The sequence below is a fragment of the Ziziphus jujuba genome, chromosome 12 (genome assembly GCF_031755915.1).
Source record: "Ziziphus jujuba cultivar Dongzao chromosome 12, ASM3175591v1".
Taxonomy (NCBI): Eukaryota; Viridiplantae; Streptophyta; class Magnoliopsida; order Rosales; family Rhamnaceae; genus Ziziphus; species Ziziphus jujuba.
The window spans coordinates 19,462,320-19,486,559 of record NC_083390.1 but is presented as its reverse complement, the minus strand read 5'-3'; the positions used below and the strand labels follow the sequence as shown (position 1 = coordinate 19,486,559).

Here is a 24,240-nt window from a genome sequence, read left to right as displayed (position 1 = left end):
TTGATATAGTGCACACAGCCGCCCCCCTCCTTGGCCGGGATGACGGTTTCAGTAGCGGTACTGTCGGGACGCCAAAGTGTCGTTTGCAAGTTTCTCTCTTTAATCTCCCCGCCAGTCGGTGCTCGGGACGCTGGGTATCGGAGGGCATCACTGGTATATGGTGTGGTGCGTCAAGTATAATTTTTCGGATAAAGAAATTTCAAACCCCAAAGTGTTCAAAAACTATTTATTATAAATTATTACATTTTATTTATATTTGGGGTATTTATCTATTGTTTATTAAATTAATTGATCCCTTGGTTTTCGGGAAGTACGAATATCGGGTTTTATGAAAATGTTTTAAAAGGGGAACATTTCCAACGGAGTGATTAGTGACGGCTTTGAGAGGAAATATTACCTTCAAATGTTTATTTATTTATTTATTTAATTTTTCGGTATTGATTAATTAAATTCTTTTATTTGTTATATTATTAATATTAAAAGTGTACAGTAGATAAGGTCACTCACTGAGATGATTAGCATCTCACGTTCCCCTAGGTCCAGATTGGGAGACGTTGATCGTCCGGGGCTCGACGTCTCAGTTCGTTGCCGAAAGTCCAAGAAGTATTTCTTCCCTTTTTCCTCTCCATCTTGTATTGCTTCTTTATCTGTCATTGTATAAATTCCACATTCATTTGTATAATGCTCTGTATAGTGTATTGGACGTGTAGTTATTATTTATGCACTGGATTGCTGTTATTCTTTGAAGCGCTGTAAATTTATGGAATCAACTTGTAGTAATGTGGGAGGAATAAGGGGATGAATATAGAAGTGCATTTTCAGTGCAGGAAATTTGTGGTAAGTCCTACCCTTAGGGGAGGTGCTGCCGGATTTTCCGTTGGAAGGTTCGGTGGTATTTCCCTGGGATCAGGGCTTGTCTAGGGTTCCGGTGAGGAATCTTGGACGGGTCCTAACAGTATTTAGGATATATCTAATTAGATTTATTGTATGATTTTATTTTATGTTAGCATCATTCAAGAACAAAGATTGAAAAGTATTTACACTACTCTAGAACAGTATCACTTCTGAAATTTTTTCTGGCTTGTCTTTTTTGGTTTATAAAACCTCTATTTCTAACTAAAAATATTTAAATAGATTTTCTCTATCCTATATCAATTTATATTTTCTCAACTATATTTAATTCGTCAACAGATTAATAAGATATTGTATTCCATTTGGATGTAAATATAACAAAATTTTCCTGATTAGCACAAAAAGAAAAAAAGAGGAATGTTCTCTAAACTTCTATTTGACATAGTTTTTGGTTCGGTTTTTGTTTATCTAAAAGTATTCCATAAAAAGCTACTTTTTTATCGCATCTTTTAGAAATTTTTTTGAAATTTTAAGTGCTTTTAAAAAATTATTCAAACATGTTCAAAAACAGTTTTAAAGCCTTAAAAGTTAAAAGCAATTTATCAAAAGTTACACCGTATAAAACCTATATATAAATATATATTGTATAAGTTATTTTTGAAACTCTATTTCCTAAATATCAATATATATATATAGTATAAGTTATCTTTTATAAGTGATCATACGGTATATAATTATATATACAACTATGCTTATATTAGGTAAAAAAGTTATTAGGATTTTCTTTATTGACAAATAAATTGTTTTAAGAAATGTTATTATACAAATGATACAAGTTACTTTAAGTTACACACCAAAAGGACTAAGTCAAGCTTATCAAAAGTAAAATGTTTTCCTTTAAAAGATAAATCTTATCGAATTCTATTGTTATTATTGATTAATGGTATCATTAAGTATCAAATTACCAATTAATCTCAACTTGTTTATATATAATCAAATATTGCAATTTAATTTGTGTTAATATAGTAGATGTCAGAAAAGGGGGGAGAAAAAAAGAAAAAAGAAAAAAAGAAGAAACAATTGTTAAACGTGTTGGGGTGGCCAAGTACCCCTTTTTTCTTTATTAAGTATCAATATCAAGTTTGATACTTAATTATAATGTATCCTAAATATTTATCAGTATCAATATCCAGAGTTAATTATAATGTATCCTAAATATTTCTTAACTTAAGCATATACCATTCTTTATTTGAAAAAACTAATGAGTAAACAATATGTTATATTTAACTAATGAGTTAAAAACTAAAAACTAATGGATAAATAATATATTTTAGGCTTGGTTTGGTAGTAAATTCATTGTTTTGGTGGTAAATTTAAAATACAAAAAGAAAAAACCCTAGCTTCCGCTTGTGTTCTTTTATGTGCTCCTCCATTCCAGTAGGCCTCTCTCTCTCTCTCTCTCTCTCTCTCTCTCTCTTCCCAACTCTTACTCTTGCTGTCTTCTTTTAGTGCTCTCCTCTCATTTTCTTTAGGCTATTTCACTCCCACAAAAACCCACTCGAAAGCTTCGCGGACGGTCAAGATCTAGAGCTGAAGTTTTTATGAGAGTGTATACGTTTCATTTGCATTGCAAAAAGAATTTCTCTCGTTTGTGGAGAAATATATATATATATATATATATTTTTTTTTTTTCTCAATAAGGTAGCCATAGGAGCCCAGTAATCCAGGCCCAACAAAAACTGTTTATTAGAATTGAAAGATAACTCTGTACACCTCCAAAGTGGATATACGGTATTTTCTCAATTTCCCTCTTCTTTTTTTTTTTTATTAGTTTGGCAAAATTTGCATCATGTTAACGCAAAAAACCCTGTTTAAGAACTGGGAAATCCTGTGAACAAGGTATACCCTAAGGATTAGACAATTTAATCGTTTTGTCACTATTTTCTCAAATAATGATTCTAAAATATATATATATATTGTATAAGTTATCACTATTTTATAAGTTATCTTTTGTAATTGATCATATTATATGTAATTATATATACAATCAGATCTATATTAGATCAAAAATCATAAAAATTTAAAATTTTAAAATACATTTATAATTTATTAAAATATTTTCAATAGTTCTATCAATTATTAAAAAAATCTAATCACAACAAATAAATAGATATGATTTTAAAAAATATCACTCCAACGTCTTGTATAAAAGCTTTGGTAAGCTGATATAGCATTAAAAAAGAAAAAGAAAAAAAAAAAAGGAAACAGTTAAGACAACATTTTAATTTCTTCGTAGAGTGAGCCAACAATTTGGTTTTTTTGTTTTTTTTTTTTGTTTTTCTTTATCTTATTTTGGCCTTTACTAATTTCTTCTTCGTCCATTGACTTTTTTTTTTTTTTAATTGCTTCCTTGCAATTTCTTCTTCTTCCTAACTTGCAATTAAATATGTGCCCCATGCCAAATTTCTTGCTCCCATCCTGCAGAAGACAAACAAATTTCGCTTGAATCTTGATAATCATTATCATAGAAATTATAAACCCAACAAATCCTTGATTTCAAATGCTTCAATAAATCTCAATGCTTGCATAACATGATTTCAGATCAAAAACCCAATTCTTAGAACATATATTCATATAAACAAAGACAATTCATAATGAGTTGATACTATATTTTTTCTTTTTCCGGAACAGATAATTGGTAAATAAAATCTAAGGCAAAGGAATTGAAAACTGCCTAACCAAAATGTACAAATGGCAGAAAAAGAATCGAATTTCATGAAAGAGTTTGAAAGAGAAATAGATAACTAAACTATAAATATTTTTTTTCTCCCAACTGTTTCAAAGTATATATAAAGGGGAAAGAAGGAGACAAAAGATTAAAAAAAAAAAAAGTTGATAAATAAATAGAAAATAAGTTTAAAAAATTTAGTAGAAGCAGAATTATTCGTTGCTAAAATTGCTTGCTTTTTCTTTGAGACAGGGTTCTTCTTCTGAAGTATAGTTTGTTGTTCCTCTTGTCTCCTTTCGTGTTTTTTATTTATTTATTTTTTTTTATAAATTATGTTTAATTTTAATTAAATATAATTTTGTAAAAAATTACACAAAAACCTAATTTTATTTTGAACATTTTGAACAAAAACCATCGGAAATTATTTTGTAAATCTCACCGTCGTTAAACAGGCATTATGCCATATTAACACTAATATTTTCTAACTTTTAATATGATTTTAATGAACAAAATTATTGAAAATATTTTAAAATTTCTATATAATATATTTTTTAAATAAAAATTTAATATATCATTAAAATCAATATTAGATAATTAATTAATTTTTAAATCCAAATTATGTAAAAGCTGATGTAAAAAAAGCTATTAAACTAAATTATCAAATCAACATAATATAAATGCGATTCTTTATATATATATATATATATATAAAGGATTTTATTATAAAAAGTATCATTTTTTTTTTATAAAGTAAAAATTTAAGATAGAAAAGTTAGTTTCATTTCGAAATGAACATTTTTTCTTAAAACATGTTTACAAAATAAATCTATTCATTTTAATATGAAATTAACCCTTTCAAAATGATATTTAACATTAAATTTTTATTTTATAAATACAATCTTTTTTTTTATAATAAAATTATATGTATATATATACATATATATTTTAAGGCGAAAGCATGAAATGCGCACTCCCCATGCATCTTAAGCTTTGCACTGTTCTGTCTTAGCCATGACCCATTCTATCACCAGCCTCTATGGCATCGTTCACCCACTCCAACAGCCTCCTCTTTAATGGCAAGCCAACGGTGTTCTCTGACTCCAACAAATTGATAGACTTGATTGTTTCCTTTGTCATGGCATTGCCCAAACGACTGCAACATCCTATCTCTGCACATAGCTGACAATATACCTGGCAATTCGGGTTGGTGGGTCGTGTTCGTGTCAACCCGTTTAATAATCGTGTCAAAAATGTCTAACCCGAACACGACCCATTTATTAATCGTGTCAGGTACCTAAAACACTAACCCGACCTGTTTATAAACAGGTCAACACGACACGACCCGTTTAACACGATTATTTTAACGGGTCGTGTTGACCTATTAACCCGTTAACCTGAAATTGACCTATTAACCCGAAAACTAACCTATTAACCCGTTAACCAGAAAATTAACCTATTAACCCGAAAATTTTTTTTATTTTATTTTTATTTTTATGTTTTTGTTTTATTAAAAATGTATTTTTTGTTTTTAAAAAATTAGTAATAGAAAATTATTTTTATAAAATTTTTAATTTATAATATTTTTTAGTTATTAAATATTATATTAGTGATAAAATATTAATTTAAAAGGGTTGTAATAGGTATATAATCGTGTCGGGTTGAAACTGACACGTTTAATAAATGGGTCGTAACGGGTCAATTTCGAGTTAAACAGGTCAACCCGAAAATGACACGATTAATAATCGTGTTAAACGGGTTGACCCGATTATGACCCGAACCCATTTATAATAAACTCAAACCCATTTATTCCGTATCGTTTTCGAGTCGTGTCGCCGTGTTATGATCCAAATTGCCAAGTCTAGCTGACAAGGTCTTTTGGATTTTCTCCTTGATATGCGAGGCTTTTTAAACCTTTACCTTGAGATTGGAGTTTTTACTTCACACATGATAATATCATGATAGGGATCACTGATGACGCTTATCCTATTAAGATGGGTAGCTTGATATTTATTTTTATATTTTTTATTTATTAAGTTTGTTTGTTATCTATTTTAGATATTTTTACTTTTTAATTATTAAATATTTATTTTTTAATTAAATATATATTTCTTTAAATCTTCTATTTGTCCATATATTATATTTTTTAAAATATTATATTTTAAATCCCCAAAAATCTACGTCTTAATGTATTAGAAGCTCATGCCTCCTCTCAAGACAAGTAAAACATTGCCGACCTTTTTTTTTTTTTTTTTTTTCCTTGTACTTTTGATTTTTAAAACACTGATATATTGAGATATATATATATATATATATAAAGGTATCGTAGTGTAACACCCCGTCCCAAAGTAGAACGGAAGTTTTCCAACTTTGACCGTTGACTGTTGATCGAAAGGGTCAAAAGTTGACTTTTTGACTCGGATGGAATTCTAGGTTGACCAAGGTACCATTACAAAGTACGCATTGTCACGAGTCCATAGACTAGTAGCACGTCGAAAACGGAGCTATGGTTTGAAAGTTAGGAGCAAAACAAGTTGATGTCCAAATTGTCCAAGGAGTGCCGGAGTTGACTTTTTATTCATGCAAAGCTGAGCTTTGACTCATGCATGGTTGTGAAGTACTCGTCGATACGAGTCCGTAAACTAGTGACACGTCCGATTTGGACATGGTTTGAAAGTTATGGACACGCGAAATTTTCCGAATACTGTAATATTTTAATATATTTGGCTTGAGTGAACAGTATACGCCATGTGTCGCAATTTCAGCCAATCCCATGAGTGAACAGTGTCACCCACAGGTGGCTTTTATTTTGGCAAAAAGCGTGAGCCGGCGGGAAAGGAGAGAGAAAAAGAGGAGGAGAGAGAGAGAGCTAGAGAGAGAAACCAATCGGCCACCGCCGTTCACCCATTTCCGACCACCAAAACAGTACACGCGCCACCCCACCTTGAAGCCCACCTGAAAACCGGCCAGCCAGCCAAAAATCACGACCAACCGATGGCCGACAAGCCCGGATCAAGGTTTTTTCCGGCGGCGGTTCCGATTCTTCAAACCCCGATTTCTCCCTATTCCGGCCACCGTTTGCCTCACTGCCAGTTCCATTGAGTTACCCATCACCAGATCTACCTTTCCACCAAATATCATGGCCAGGGCGGCTGTGGTGGATTCCGGTAACCACGGCGGCTCGCCGGGAAATTGACTTTCCGACCCTTCTTTCCCACTAATTCTGACCCTCTGAACCCAAATTCGGTGTCCCCATTCCTCAAATCTCAACGGATTGAGAGAATCGAGGAGTTGAATCCCAAAAGCTTTCCAGCGAGATTCCGGCCACCTCAAGTCCGATCTCCGGGAAGTAAGACCGGATTCCTAATCCTCGTCACTCAAGCTTCGATTTGGTATAGTACTCGTCAATTTTGGTTAACGTTTGTGTTAGTCCCCCGGGTACCGGGTATTATTTACCCTAGTAAAATATTAATTTATTTGAATTGTGTAATATTGTTGTTCTAGGAGCACGTGTACGTCGTGGAATTTATCCCATGGAGGATCTTGGATTAATTACGTGCTCCAGGTGAGTGACCCACCTTCAAAATTATTTTGGGATGTTAAGATATATATATTTTGTGTAAATTGGTTGTTTGAAAAATATGTTTGATGTGTTGAATATTTAGTAAATTTATATTTGGAATTTTGGTGCCAAAATTGAATGGAATTAAATATTTTGGTTTTAAGGAATTTGAGATTTTGGTAATTATTATGAAGTTTCATTGTTGGAATATTTCATAATTAAATATTTGATAAATATGTTTTATGTATTTGATATTAAGAGAATCTCCATATAAATTGTATTGCTAAATTATAATGTTTTTAATATATTTTTTGGTGACAAAAGAATATATTTAGGAATTTAAAGAAATTGTGGTTTGATCTATTTTAATTGTTGCTATGGTTATTATTCAATTATATGAATTAATTATATATGAAATTTATGTGGTTTTAAGGATTTGTTGATTTAAATGGATTTTGAGGATTGGAGAAAAATTTTTGTTATAAAGAATTATGTTTCAAAAATATTTATGCCATTGGAAAATTGTATATTTGAGTTGATGGAAATGAAAGTTGATGGATTTGAAAATTTTATAATTGTATCGATGGGTTTTGTAATATGAGAAAAATTATATATATTATCGAAGTATTCATGCTGGAAATGTTAAAGAAAAATGTGGAAGGTTGAGTTCGAAAAATGGTATAATTCCCACGGTAAATTTTGAAAAAATTACGTACCTTTTTATAATAAAATTTGGTTATTTATTTTAGACGCATTCATACAGTACTGGTGTTCTGTACTGTATATGTTAATGAGCGTGCAAGTTATAATGTCTTCTGTGAGTTGTCATCGGACCAAGGGCAGACAAGTTTTATATGGTGCACATAAGCCGCCCCCCTCCATGGCCGGGATGACGGTTTAAGCAGCGGCACTGTCGGGACGCCGAAACGACCTTATGCAAGTTTCTCTCTTTAACCTCCTACCGGACGGTGCTCGGTATGTTGGGTATCGGAGGGCATCACTGGTATATAGTGTGGTGCGTCAAGTATAAATTTTCAGATAGAAATTTCAAACCCTAAAGGTTTTAAAATCGTATTTAAATTAAGTGTATTTAATTTATTTTATCATCTATTTATAATTATTTAAATTATATTTTTGATACTGTTTATCTTAATTTATTTAATCAAATTATATGAATTATATATTGAATTCTTCTTTTATGTTATATTTCTTTCATGCAAGTATTCCAAATTTATTTTATTATATTTCATTACATTTTATTGGTATTTGGATTGTTTAATTATTTATTAAATTAATTATTACTTGAATTATGGGGCATAAAATATTGGATTTTGCGAAAATGTTTTAAAAGGGGAACCTTTCCAACAGAATGGATGGTGAGGGTTTTGAGAGGAAATATTATTTTCAATTATTTATTTATTTATTTATTTATTTATTATTAATTAATCAAATGTATTATAATTATCGTTGCTCTATAATTGTACGGTAGATAGGGTCACTGACTGAGATGATTAGCATCTCATATTTTTAAATTCCGTTCCCCTAGGTCCAGGTTGGGAGACATTGATCGTCCGGGGTGAACTCGACGTCTCAGTTCATTGCCGAAAGTCCAAGAAGCATTTCTTCCCTTTTTCCTCTTCATTTTGTATTGCTTTTTTATCTGACATTGTATTAAAGTCATATTTATTTGTGTAATGCTCTGTATACTGTATTGGACATTTAGTTATTAATTATGCACTGATTTACTTTTATTCATTTGGAGTGCTACAAATTTGTGGAATTATATTGTAGTAATGTGGGAGGAATAAGGGGATATATATAGAAGTGTGTTTTCAGTGCAGAAACTTTGTGGTAAGTCCAACTCTTAGGGGAGGTTCTGTCGGATTTTCCATTGGAAGATCCGGTAGGGTTTCCCTGGGATCAGGGCTTGTCTAGGGTTCCGGTGAGGAATTTTGGACAGGTCCTGACACGTAGTCCGCATGAGTGAGTTTTTTTTATTATTACTATTTTTTTTTTACTTACACTTTTGACTTTTAAAACACTAATATATATATATATATATATAAATAAAGGTGTGTTACGATCCGAACTGTCAGGACCCGTCCAAAATTCCTCACCGGAACCCTAGACAAGTCCTGATCGTAGGGAAACCCTACCGGACCCTCCAACGGAAAATCTGGCAGAACCTCCCCTATGGGTTGGACTTACCACAAATTTCCTGCACTGAAAACACACTTCTATATTCATCCCCTTATTCCTTCCACAATACTACAAATTGATTCCACAATTTTACAGCACTTCACATGAATAACAGTAATCCAGTGCATAAATAATACATAAGTGTCCAGAACAGTATACAGAGCTTCATGAAGTACTATGAAGCATAGAATACAACAAGGATGAAAGAAATATTACAATGGAAATAAATGAAGACAAAGGTACTTCTCGAACTACGACAGCAACGGAGATTTGGTTCGCTCCGAAAGAACGTCTACCATCCCTTGTACCTAAGGGAACGGAATTTAAAAAATGTGAGATACTTATCATCTCAGTGAGTGACCATATCTACTGTACACCTTTAATATTAATAATATAGCAAATAAAGGAATTTAATTAATACCAACAATTAAATAAATAAATAAATAATAACCATTTGAAAGTAATATTTTCTCTCAAAACCCTCACTATTCACTCCGTTGGAAATGTTTCCTTTTTAAAACATTTTTACAAAACCCGATATTCGTAATTCCTGAAAACCAAGGGATCAATTAATTTAGTAAACAATAGATAAATACCCCAAATATAAATAAAATGTAATAAAATATAATAAATAATTTTTGAACACTTTGGGGTTTGAAATTTTCATCTAAAAATTTATACTTGACGCATCACACCATATACCAGTGATGCCCTCCGATACCCAGCGTCCCAAGCACCGACTAGCGGGGAGATTAAAGAGAGAAACTTGCATACGGCACTTCGGCGTCCCGACAGTACCACTGCTGAAACCGTCATCCCGGCCACGGAGGGGGGTGGCTATGTGCACTATATAAAACTTGCCTGCCCTCGATCTAATGGCAACTCACGGGAGACATAATAACTTGCGTGCTAACCACATATACACCAGAACACCAATACTGTATGAGTGCGTCTAAAATAATTATTAAATTAATTATTACCATACCAATTTTCCAAAAATCACCGTGGAAAGTATACCAATTTTCAAATTTACCATCCCACATTTTCCTTTAACATTTCCGATACGAAACCATCGATAACGATATAAAAAATAATTTTTCTCGTAACGCGAGGTTCAACAAATAATATTCCACGGGCATAATTATAAAATTTAAACCACCAATTTAAACAAATAATTTCCTTAAAATATTTAAACCAATTATGCCCAAAAATAATATCAAAATCCAAATACAATTAATTAATGAAAATGCTTTGCTCATGTGTAATAAATACAATTAAATCACAATAAAATAATAATCGGGAAATTCTTAGTAACCCAAAATTCCGTTTAGCATCAATGGGTAAATATATATATAAAATAATATTTTTTCCCAATTATATTCAAATTCCACCACATGAGCACAAATTCCAGATATCAATTTAACACCACATAAATATAATTAATTACCCCAAAATATTTTTTAAAGGTGGGTCACTCACCTTAAGCACGTATATCAGCTAAGATCCTCCGCAGGATCAACTCCACAACACACATGTGCACCTAAAACATCCACAATACACCAAACCAAATATATTAATATTTTAATCGGATAACTCCCAAATGGGTACTCGGTGAGCGAATACAAACGACAACCAAAATTGACGAGTAATATACCAAATCGAAGCTTGAGTGACGAGGATCACGGATCTGGTCTTACTTCCCGGAGATCGGACCTGAGGTGGCCGGAATCTCGCCGGAAAGCTTTCAGGATTCAACTCTTCGATTCTCTCAAACCGTCCCGAATTGGAGGAAAAGGACGTCGGATTTGGATTCAGAGGGTCGGAATTAGTGGAGAGGGACCTGAGACGGGACTGGGTACTCGCCGAAACAGGGATTTCTCCGGCGAGCCGTTGCGGTCACCGTCAACCGTTGCCGCCACCGGTGCGTGCGGTGGTTGATGGCCGAGATTTTTGGAGGTTTTGTAGCTTGAAGGGAGAGGGTTCCAACGGTACCCGCGGTGACAAGAACGGAAGCTGGAATGTGGAGATCTCGGCGGTTGAAGAATTCGGCGCCGCCTTCGGAAAATGCCCCGATCCGGGCGCGTCGTCGGTCGGTTGGCCTTGTGATTTTGGGGTTCGGCCGGGAATGGGGAGTTAATCCCGTCTGGCCGGCGTGTGTAGCAAGAATCGGCCGGAAAATTTGACAACTCCGGTGGCCGGCGATTCTCTCTCTCTCTCTCTCTTTCTCCTCTCTCTCTTTCTCTCTCCTCCCCCGACGTTTTTGCCAAATAAAAGCCACCGTGGGTGACACTGTTCACCCACGTGGACCAATCAGATGTCGACACATGGCGTCACTGTGCATTTAAGCCAGATATAATAAAATATTACGGTATCCGGAAAACTTCACACGTCCATAACTTTTTAACCAGATGTCCAATTTAAACGGTTCGCTAGTCTATGAACTCGTATCGATGAGTACTTTACAACCATACAAAATCAAAACAAAATTATACACCTATAAAAAGTCAACTCCCGGCACCTTTTGGACAGTTTGCACCTCGATTTGTTTTACCCATAACTTTCAAACCGTAGCTCCGTTTCTGACGTGCTACCAGTCTACGAACTCAGGACATCATGCATTTCACCACGATACCACGGTCAACTAGAAATTTCAACTGGAACAAAAAGTCAACTTTTGACCCACTCGGTCAACGGTCAACCTCGGTCAACGTGCACGAATTTCGATGCGGTTTGGGACGGGGTGTTACACGAACGGTCCATATACGGACTGTGAGTATTGACAAAGATTTTTTAAAAAACCATCATCATTATTTTTTTATATATATATAAATATTGACGGTAATTTTTAAAAAATTATTATTAATATTTATGCCCGTAATCTTGCTCTATATATATACATATATACAACCAAAAGTTCAAAAAATTAAAGCTAGTAAAAGCCTACATATTAGAAGAAGTCATGTAAATAAAATGTATTATCACTGGGCTTTTTAGCTCATCTCGGTTATTTTTTTCTCTTTTCCATATTACCTTCCTTCACTTTGATTGCACATCAAATACGAATTTTCAAAACCCAAAGATTTTGGTGTCATAGCGTAATGCATCCAGAAAGGCAGACTGATAGGTTGAGAAACTCATCAAATTTTTGTCATAAGATAAAAACAAAGCTCTCAGATTTGCCAAAATAGTAAATTTCTATGTCCTCTAAAATCATTATATTTTGTACTGTATGCCAGATTTCTTCTACTTTTTTTTTTTTTTTTTGGGTGGGTAAGATTTATTCCACTTTAGAATGAGAACGTTATGAAATTATAGATTTATTGTATAAGTTCTACATCCAAAATTTGAATGTCCATCTTTGTTTTCATCTGAGAATACTGCTTGATCTTGGTTCTTGAACCTACAAGTTGAATGACGAATCAAAATTCTAGATATATATAGCATGTCCATCTCCTGAGTTTCCAAAATTGGTTTCAGTTCAAGAACCTTGTTATCGTACAAGTCACCATAAAAGCAGCAAATTATTCCTTGTTTTTCCGAATTTTAAACGAGAGTGAAAAAGGGAAGAAAATAAAAAGGGTTTTCAGTTTACGATAATTGTATAAAATATTATTACCAATGAAATCTATATGCTATCATATATAATATTCTTGCACAAATTTATATGGTCGGCTAGCCTGTTAGATATATTGTTTAGAATTTATTTATCTCAAATTAATCATTTTATAACCAAAAGATTATAAATAATTTGAATGCAAATCTTTAAATTTTAATTTAGTATATTCATTTATAACACAAAACAGCTTTTAGAAATTATAGATATTGAAATTGTTGACCAAATATTTCATTTTTGGGGGTAAACGAAACAAGATGTTTTATGATAATATCATAAACATTATAGTTCAATTTTAAGATTTAAACCACAATTTCCAAACTTACATACGATAGTGGAATAATTTTTTTTTCTATTCAATTACCATCCCCCATAACACCAAATGTTTCATATGTCGTTTAGTACGAGGATAAGATATGTACACATGAGAATCCACATTGCCATTAGCATTTGGACAACAATCATAAAAGTCCATACTGCATTATTTGTCTTATTTTAGAAATTCGGATAAGGATCGTGTATGCTATTAGCCTTTCACATTTGTTCCCCAAAAAAAAAAATTAAAAAATTAAAAAATTAAAAATTAAAAATTAAACCTTGTCAGACTCGACCTGGACTGCAAGGCATTTTTCCAAAATAATAATAATTGTCACCTTTTATTGTTATTATTGCAAAGAAAAATATTAATGATCAAAACAATCTCTAAATGAAAAACTCCCATTCGCAAAAATAACTATTTTTTTCAACTAACCTTGAAAAATCAAATAATAAAAACTAAAAACATGACTTGTTCCCAGTCGTAGATATATATTTCTTAGATTATGTGTCTTAAATTAATCCAAACTAACTTCCAATGTCTAATATGGACTATTACATTCTACTTGGTTTGCTCACTTTCGATGTGGATCACATCTGACCTCACATAGCTTCCACATTATCACAGCTGACAGCTCTTCTTCTTCTTCTTCTTCTTCTTCTTCTGCTGAACGATGATTAATCAACATTGTATTCCTGAAACCCACATTCCAACGAGAAATTCCCAGCTTCCCAAGCCCCAACAACTGGAATGCCCGTTATGTCCTCGGACCCTTATGTCTCAGCTCACAGTTCTCAAACCCCACCACAGCTTCCACATCATCCTCGCCCGAAAACTCGTCCACTGGCCTCTGTGACTGCTTCTCCGATGTCAAAACCTGTTAGTTAATTATTATTTTTCTTTTTATATTTCCTAATTTTTCTTCTACTATGTAATTTTTTGTTTTTATCCATTAGTGTGAAAATGGTTGAAACTCATTCTCTGTCTTATTTATTTATTTATTTATTGAACTGCAGGTTGCATATTACTTTTGGCCAAATTTCTGAGATTGTTGATAAAGGGTCATCATGTAAGTACTAATTAGATTAGGATTTGTCAATAATTTCTTTGTAAATGAATAATTTTTCCCAAAAAAGCTACATTTTCACTAGCTTTGATAAGAAGTTTTAGTGGAAGACTAAAGCTCCTCCAAAACAAACTATTTTAACACACTACCAGAAACTGCTTCTGAAAGCATTATCAAAAGCATGGCAAATTAGGCCTAATTATATTAGATTTTGGTGGTTTTTTTTTTTTTTATTTTCCCGTATGAATAACGATTTTGTGGGATTGGTTTTTTTGTTTTTTTTTTTCTCGGCAGCTTGTGAAGTAAATGGAGCACTTTACGCATTGGTTTACTTTGGGAGTGGTGGCCAATGTATCTATTCATGGTTTTACCGAACCAAGATGAGGCAACAATATGCACTGAAGGAAAGCCCTTGTTGTGATTGTTTGGTTCATCGCCTCTGTGGGCGATGTGCTCTTTGCCAAGAGCATCGTGAGCTCCAAAACCGCGGCTATAACATGATTCTTGGTAATTCATTTCTTTCCAAATTTCGTTACTAACATAATTCGATTTTTAATTTGAATAGTTGATTGAGATAATATATATTTATAGCATTCAAATGGTTCTCCACTGATTATATCTATATATATTGGATACGATAAAATAGCATATATATAGTGTGACCAATTGCAAACACTAATAGACGTGTAAACTTCCACCATGATGGAAGGGTTACGCCCATCGTAGCATTATTGGTAATATATGTTGGCTAACTTGAATTGCGGTGCAGGATGGCACGGAAATGTGCAGGAAAAAAATCAAGAAGTGGCCGTGGCTCCACTGGTGGAAGGAGGCATGTCCCGTAAATGAAATTTCTACTTCAGCTAGTTTTACAAATTAACTAGCCTTTGCATATATATCTATATATATATATATATATATATGAATAAAGAAAGCAAAATATTAAGAAAATAATTTTGTTTTTGGTCTTACTTATGTGTTTGTTGTGCTTGTACCAATTTATATGCAGTGTTGTATTTTCTTGGAAAACAAAAATTCATATTGTAAAATGAGGAGTAGCTATATATCTATATATATATATATATATATGTATGCATTTTGGTGAATATAAAGCTAAATATTATGAATAATTCAATTTGCTTTTTATTATTAATGTGTAATAACAGTCAAAGCCCAAATGATTATGATCACCATTGTTATTTTGTTTTTTATTAAAGAAAAGTACAACTACTGGATCCTAAAATAAATAAATAGCAAGACAATATATGCAAATGGAGTGGAAATATCTTCTTAATTTCTGAATCCAAATTAAAGTAGTTCGTCATGAACTTTTTAAGTCGAATAATAAGACAATGGACATGGTGGAACATCACTAACAAGTGGACCACCACATTATTGTTTTAATATGAGATCATAAAAAGATAAATTATTTTATATACATACGCGATTAGATTTTAATCTGTTATACCCCATGTGAAATTTAGTTTTTTTATGGTAAAATTTAAACAGTAGTCATGAGAAGTTTTGAGGCAATGAAAAATGAACTGCTCGGAAAAGTTGGCTGGTCCTTAGTTTCGGAAGAAGAGAATTTGCGGGTTAAAGACTAGGAAAGACAAAATTTGCCTTTCTCTTCCTTAATGAAATGATGCAGGAAGAAGAAAGATTGTTCTAGGCTGTGGAAAAGGGGTTCTCAGCACTCAACGTGAGGCTCAAGGGAATGTCATTTATGTTCACAATCAACGGGAGTGCTCACACATGCCAGAAGTGGTGGATGCCAGAAGTGGTGGAGCCTGGTCGTTTTCAAAGGTTGGAATTTTGTTGTTTGGATGTGATATGTTTTAATAGATCAGTTCACTAGTCCTGTAAGTGGGCGGTCAGTTCATCTTTTGAGGGTGTAATTGTAAGGCTGCATCATAATTTGTATTGATTTTGTAAACACCATGGATCAAGAGAGGAGGGACGGACCCATATAGGGTCTCAATCTTTTCCTTTTTCTTTTTTAATTTTCTTTATCTTTTTACTATTTTATCCTATTCTTCTTCTAAAATGCCCTATGTGCCCCCCTCTTCATTTTATCTCCTAACCAGATTTTTTATTTTTTCTTAAAATATTTTGTTCCAATATCTACTTTTTTATCCCTTACTTTTCTTCAATATTAATTGTTTAGTATAATCAAAATATTTGTCTATTAGTATTTTGTAATATAATACTTTTTAGCTTAATTTAAAAAAAAATGCTTATTATTATATTTTTATGTTTTTATCAATTCTTTTCCAAGTTTCAAATTACTTTGGGAAATTTATTTTTAATAAATTTTTTCTCCTTCCTTTGCTTGAAGGAGTATGCCTAATTTTTCTAATCGAAAATTTAATCAATTTATGATTGCCAAAGCATTTAAATTATTTTTTTCTTTTTTTTTTCTTTTTTTGCATAAAAAGAATAAAAAGATATTTTTAACCTACTGTGTTTAGTAAATTCTAATTAGATTTATTATGATATTACAATGTCTCATTTTATTATATGTTACCAGTGTTCAAAAACAAAAACCGAAAATGATTTACATTACTTTATAACAGTACTATCGTTGAAATTATTTTCGGTCGGTCATTGGGGGAGAGACAACTTTGCTAGTTCCTGATCTGCTGGCAAACTTTTTTTCGCTTGTTAGGCTTGCCTTTTTCGGTTTATAAAACCCTTATTTCTCACCAAAAAAATCTAAACAGATTTCCATCCCACAACAATTTATGTTTTTTTAACAATATTAAATTCTTCAACAGGTTAATAAGATATTTTTTTCCATTTGGATATAAATATAGCAAATGTTTTTTCTTGATTTGCACAAAAAGAAAAAAAAATATGTTCTAAAATTCTATTTGACATAACTTTTAGTTCGGTTTTTGTTTATTCAAAAGAATTTTATAAAAAATTATTTTTTATTTACTTTTGTTATAAGTTTTTTTAAAATTGTAAGTAGTTTTAAAAAGTTATTTAAACATATTCAAAAATAGCTTTTAAATGTTAAAAATTAAAAGCAATTTATCAAAAGTTATACCATATAGAACCGATATATATTGTATAAATTATCTTTGAAATTCTATTTCCCCAAAATTTACATATATATTATATAAGTTATCTTGTATAATTGATCATACGGTATATAATTATATGTACAACTATGCTTATATTACGTAAAAGAATTATTAGGATTTTCTATATTGACTAATAAATTGTTTTAAGAAATGTTATTATACAAATGATACAAGTTACTTTAAATTACACACCAAAATGACTAAGCCAAGCTTATCAAAAATACAATGTTTTTCCTTTAAATGACAAATCTTATCGAATTCTATTCTTAATATTGATTAATGGTATTGTTAAGTATCAAATTACAAAACAATCTCAGCTTGTTTATTATAATCAAATATTGCAATTTAATTTGTGTTAATATAGTAGATGTCAGAAAATAAAAAATTGTTAAAGTATAGGGGTGGCCAAATACCCCTCTTTTCTTTATTAAGTGCTAATATCAAGTTTATACTCGACAGTTAATTATAATGTATACTAAATATTTCTTAATTTAAGCATATTCCATTCTTTATTAAAAAAACAAAAAAACTAATTAGTACACAATATATTATATTTAACTAATGAGTAAAACACCAAAAACTAATCGGTAAACAATATATTGTAAGTTTGATTTGATGGTAAATCCATTGAGAGTATACCTCTAAATTCAAGGTTCAAATTTTGCTTAGGTGAAAACCTCTCCTCCTCCATTTGTAATAAAAAAATAAAAATAAAAAACGTAAACTATATATATATATATATATATTTAATATGTCAAGTGATGTTAAGCAACCCACTCACACCAAAATTGTGGAAAAATTATTATAAATAATAATAATAGAAAAACAATATATTTAAGATTAATATATCTTGAAAGCACAAATTAATATTTTATATATATATATATATATATATATATGTAAATTACCAAAAAGTTCAAACAATTAAAGCTAGTAAAAGTCTACCTACCAGAATAAGTCACGTTTTAAAAAATAAAATGCATTACCACGGGGCATTTTGGCTCATCACGGTTATTTTTCTTCTCTTCCATATTCCCTTCCTTCACTTTCATTGCACATCAAATACGAATTTTTCAAAACCCTCATATTTTCGTGTCATTGGAGAAGCAAGCTCATACACCTAGAAACTCATAAAATTTTTGTTATAGAAACTCTGAGATTTGCCAAGATAGTAAATTTCTCCACACCCATTGCGAAATATTTGACCTTTATGTAATTGTGTTCCCTGAATTTCTAAAAAAAAGAGACTACATATACTCATGTCAAATCATTCTATTTTGTACTGTATGTCAGATTTCTTCCATATATATATATATATATATATATTTTTGGTGAATATGTTTCTTCCACTTTAGAATGTGAACGTTATGAAATTATAAATTCATTGGTAAATTGTTCTCCAACCAAAATTTGAATGCTCATCTTTGTTCCTTATCTTAGAATACTGCTTGATCTTGAACCTACTTGTTGAATGAAGAATCAGAATTCCAGATTTGTAGCATGTTCATCTCCTGATTTAGCAAAGAGTTTCCAAAATTGGTTGGTTTTTATTCAAGAACCTTCTATTGTGTGTGGAACTCAAAGAAGGCCATAAAAGCAGTAAATTATTCTTTTTCCAAATTTTAAATGAGAGTAAAATGGGAAGAAAGTGAAAAGGTTTCAGCTTTAGGGTGGTGCACAATTGCAGCGTGGCAATGTGGCCACCCAACTATTGGGCATGCTAATTATAATTTTGGTACTTCACAAGCCACAAAAACATTTTTTTTTTTTTTTTTTTTTGGGGGGGGGGGGGGGGTTGATATCCTTTGATTCCCTGAGGATATATGACTCAGTGAAAGCGATATATGACTCGGTGAAAGCGATTAATAGAAGTAGAGCTTTTCACGTTTTAGAAGTGTTTTGGAGCCTTAAGGAAGCCCATCTAGCCTTAAGAAAGCCCATCCAAAATACATATATGCTTATGTGTCGTATCAAAATTTGTAGGAAGCCCATTCAACTCAACCTCACATTGAAAGCAACTTTAAAATTAATTCATTTGTCATTAATTTGAAAATTTTGTATATACAATGTTATTACGATAATTACACAAAATAATAAACCAATGACATCTTTATGACATGATATTGATATATAATATTCTAGCATGTTAGATACATTGTTTTGAATTTATTTATCCCACACTAATCATTCTATAACCAAAAAATATATATAAATAATTGTATTGCAGATCTTTTAGTTTTAGTTTAGCATAGTCCCATAAAACACGTCACAGAAATTACAGATATTGAAGTTGTTGACCAAAATATAAATGGGAGGTAAATTCCATTGTTGGACCAAACCTATGAGTAAGAGGGCTCCACGTTACTATTAGAATTTGGACAATTTGGACCTTTTCTTTTTTCTTTGTCTTTTTATAAAGAAATTAGGATGAGGATCGCGTGCCGTTATCGTCCTTTCTCAAATTTTATGTTCGTTTCGTTAAAGGAAAAAATAAATAAATAAATAAAACAAAATTAAACGTGGGAAACTTAATTTGGGACGCAAGGCATTTGACAAAGTAATAATAATAATTACAATGACCTCTTTATTATTATATTTTGCAAAGAAAGAAATTAATGATCAAAACAATCACTGAACGTAAAACTCACATTCGCAAGAAACCTATTTGTCAACTAACTTTTAAAAATAAAATAAAAAAAATAGATACATGGTTTATTCCCAATAATATATTTGTTAAATAATGTGATTTTTTAGTAGTTCTAAATAAATTAAACATAAATTAATACAAATTAACATCCAGGTATAACATATATTCTGCCTGGTTTGCGCTCTCACACTTGTCAATTACTTCCCATGTGGATAAGATCTGAACCCGGAGTGTACACTCTGGCATTGACAATTCAAAATCCAATAAAAAAGCAACACGTATACAAACCTACAAAGACTGGTCTGAAGTTTCATGGACGCGTAATTTGCAGGGGTAATGTATGTGAGAGAGGGAGAGTCATGGAGGGCGACTAATTAATCAAATTAAGGAGCGTAGAATTTTTCGCTTATTTCATTTGCAAATTGTAAACCCAACCCATTCTTTACTCCATTATATCTAAAAAACTTAGGCCTTCCCTTCCCCTATTATATTCTCCTTAGTCCTTACTTTCTATCTTGGTCTTCTTCTTCCTCCGCATATAGCTTTAGCTTCAACTTCAACACACCTCTTCTTCTTCGTCTTCTTCTTCTTCAGCTGAATAATAATTACTTAGTTAACAATGTATTCCTCAAAACCAAATTCATATGAGAAGTACTCAGATTCTCAAACCCCAACAACTGGAATACCCGTTATGTCCTCCGACCCTTATGTCTCAGATCACAGTTCTCAACCCCCACCACAGTTTCATCTCCGCCCCAAAACTCGTGGTCCTTGGTCCACCGGCCTCTTTGACTGCTTCTCCGATGTCAAGACCTGTTAGTTAATTTATATTTATATATATATATATATATGTTCTAATTTTTCTGATGCTTTGGTACTTTTCCTTTTTTTTGTTTTTTATCCAATAGTGTTAAAATGATTGAAACTCATGCTTTTTTTATTTTTATTTTTTGGTGAAATTGAACTGCAGGTTGCATAACATGTTGGTGTCCCTGTGTAACTTTTGGCCGGATTGCTGAGATTGTTGACAAAGGATCATCATGTAAGTAGTAATCAAATTATGTTTTATCGATAACTTCTCTTTTCATGGATAATATTTCAGAATAAATAAAAATAAGAATAAAAAGAGCTACACTTTATTACTTTACTTTGGTTATAAATTTTTATGAAAAACTAAAGCCTTTTTTTTTTTTTTCAAGTTAAAAAACTATCCAAACATTGTCAGAAACTGTTTATGAAAACATTTTGAAAAGTAATCTGCCATACTTAGACATTTTAGTAAGTTTCTTTTTCTTTCTATTTTCTTTTTTGTACGAATGATTTTGTGAGATTTGGGATTTTTTTTTTTTTTTTTTTTTGGGCAGCTTGTGGAGCAAATGGAGCGCTGTACACATTGATTGCTTGTGTGACTGGTTTCCCGTGTTGCTATTCATGCTTCTACAGAACAAAGATGAGGCAACAATATTCGCTCGCTGAAAGCCCCTGTGGTGATTGTTTGGTTCACTGCTTCTGCGAGTCCTGCGCTCTTTGCCAAGAGCATCGTGAGCTCCAAAACCGCGGCTACAACATGTCTATTGGTAATTCATTCCCTTTCAAATTTCCTTATTAACATATTTCTCACCTTATGTTCATAATATATGTATATCTATAGACACACACACACATATGTATATCACTTTAATTTTTAAATTTGAATTATTAATTGAGATGTTATTTAGAGCGCTCAAACCATTATCAATTATAATTCTGTATCTATATATATTGATTACGATAAAATTATATACATAATTTTTTTATATGATAAATAATGGCCATATACAAATGCTAGTAGACACTTATTAGCAATTATAAATTGCCGGACTCTCGCTTTAACGTGGATATTGCGCCCACCGTAGTTTGACTTATAATAGATGTTGACTTATAAAATTGCCGTGCAGGATGGCATGGAAATGTGGAGGAAAAAAATCGAGAGGTGGCCATGGCCCCAGTGGTGGAAGAAGGCATGTCCCGGTAAATGAAATTTAACTTCAACTACTTTTCCCAATTAACTAGTCTATACATACAAAGAAAGCAAAATAGTTGAGAAAATAATTTCGTTGTTGATCTTAGTTGCGTATTTGTTGTGATTGTAGCAATTTTATATATATAGTGCTGTATTTTCTTGGAAAACCAAAATTAGCAGTGTAAATTGAGGAGCAGCTGGTGTATTATTATTATTATTATTATTTATTATTATTTTTTGTGTGTGTGTGTGTGTGAATATAAAGCTAAATATTATTAATAATAAAATTTGCTTATTATTATTATTATTATTATTGTTTTTGCTTTGATTGCTTATTATTAATAATGTGTATTATCAGTCACAAGCCAAATGATTATAATCACCATTTTTATTTTTATTTTTATTGAAGTAACAAGAAACACTACTTGACCACAATACTAGTAGGTTGGGCTAGATTACATAAATTCTTGATTGGTGAACAAGAGAAAAAGAAATAAAAATAAAATACGAAAAGACGTATTTATAGTAAAAAAAAAAAATTTAAATGTTGCATATGAATTACTATAAGACAATTTTAAGTGATTAATTAACCAAGGAAAGAAGGATAACAAGAACTAAACAATGTCCATTAGAGACAATATAAAGCTCATAATTTTTTTTTAATAACAAACTTATAATTTAATAGGAAATTACAGTGATAATGAACTTTGAATAAAACCATGATACAATTAATTAATCCGAGCATTTTTTTGATGGTCAGCTGGACCCTGACACACATGGTTCAGTGGGAAAATAGTTCATGTGCAATATCTTTTGAATCCAATTATTTTCCCATCGCCAGCACATGTTATCTTTATTTTAATCGTTGTTAATTGGTTTGGATTTTTTCTATTTTTTGTGGTCCAAGTTAGGCAGAGCAAGCACTCAATTGACGTACGACTTTGAATTGTTCAAGTCAAGTTGCCGTTTACCGATATTATCCACGCTCTTTCATCATTTAATTGAATTAAACGACAGTCAAATCAAATAGAGCTTTAATCTCCTCTCTTTTTTAAAAAAATAAAATAAAATAAAATTTCTTTTTTCATACTTTAGAATTAGAGAAACTTCCTGTTACTAAATCATGGGAAAAAAGACATATAGCACGTAAAGAAAGTAACAATTATAAATAACAGTGAAAAAGGAAAATGAGAGACTTTTTTTATAGAAATTTTTTTAAAGGATTTTGTTGTATTAGTTTATTTTTTGTGACCCTTATGAGTAAAGGGATAAAATATTATTGACGAGCTTTTCTTTAAAATCTCGCTTTTGTGGGCTTTTAGTTTTAACGAAGCCCACAGGCTTTGCTGGACAATTGGTTTTTCTTCCATGGGCCAGATTACGGGTCAACACTGTACGCAGGCTGTTGTTAGTTGTCTAGTGGATAGGGCAACCACTAATTTTTTTTTTTTTTTTCCTACTGCTGCTGTATTACATATGAAATGAATCTTTGTAACCTATATAATCCATATTTTGCTATTAACGGTATTCATCATTATTTTATAACTGTATAAAAATGCTATTTATTATTACTTGTAAATTATCATCAATGGGATACATGTTATATGTTAATAATTGGTATTAAAATGTTCACTTTATAGTTTTAATATATTAAATGATGTAATTAAAATTTATCATATAAGATGGTGATCGTTATCAGGTGACAAATAGCAAAATTTATAATCTATAACATTGTATTAGCTTATATATAGAAACATAAGATCAAAAGAATTAAACACATAATAAGAAAGGATTCTTCCCATATTTCCTTATCTTTTGTGTTTTATGGTTTATATATTTTATATTGTACTATTATTGTTAAGCTTTAATTAGTTATAAGAACTAATATGTTTTCTGGTAGGAGAAAAGCTATAACATTAACCACTTTACATTTTACTTTAGAACTAAAAAGATAACCATTTTAACTTTTACGAGAGCATATTAATTCCATGAGATAACTTTTGATATGGAAAGTGACAAATGTAAATATATCGTAATTCAACCTTCATCCTATTCCAATCTTATCTTATTCCAACCCATATTCTATTCCAATTTATGTTATATTAATCCTATGAAGAGATGTATGAATGGATGAATAGTTTTATGCTAATTAAACCTTATTAAATAAAG

The 24,240-nt window shown here is 31.4% G+C and overlaps 2 protein-coding genes across 2 annotated transcripts; both read left to right on the top strand.

Moving 5' to 3' along the window:
- Positions 1-14,026: 14,026 nt before the first annotated feature.
- Positions 14,027-15,254, top strand: LOC107429262 (cell number regulator 2-like). The gene is made up of 4 exons (XM_060813172.1): positions 14,027-14,136; positions 14,284-14,336; positions 14,628-14,840; positions 15,103-15,254. The coding sequence occupies exons 1-4, from the start codon at positions 14,027-14,029 to the stop codon at positions 15,180-15,182; spliced, it is 456 nt and encodes a 151-aa protein (XP_060669155.1). The 3' UTR covers positions 15,183-15,254.
- A 5,155-nt stretch (positions 15,255-20,409) lies between these two features.
- On the top strand, positions 20,410-22,381 carry LOC107429265 (protein PLANT CADMIUM RESISTANCE 2). The gene is made up of 4 exons (XM_016039919.4): positions 20,410-20,884; positions 21,040-21,111; positions 21,434-21,646; positions 22,007-22,381. Exons 1-4 carry the CDS (start codon positions 20,689-20,691, stop codon positions 22,081-22,083), a joined length of 558 nt encoding a protein of 185 aa, XP_015895405.3. The 5' UTR covers positions 20,410-20,688; the 3' UTR covers positions 22,084-22,381.
- Positions 22,382-24,240: the final 1,859 nt, after the last annotated feature.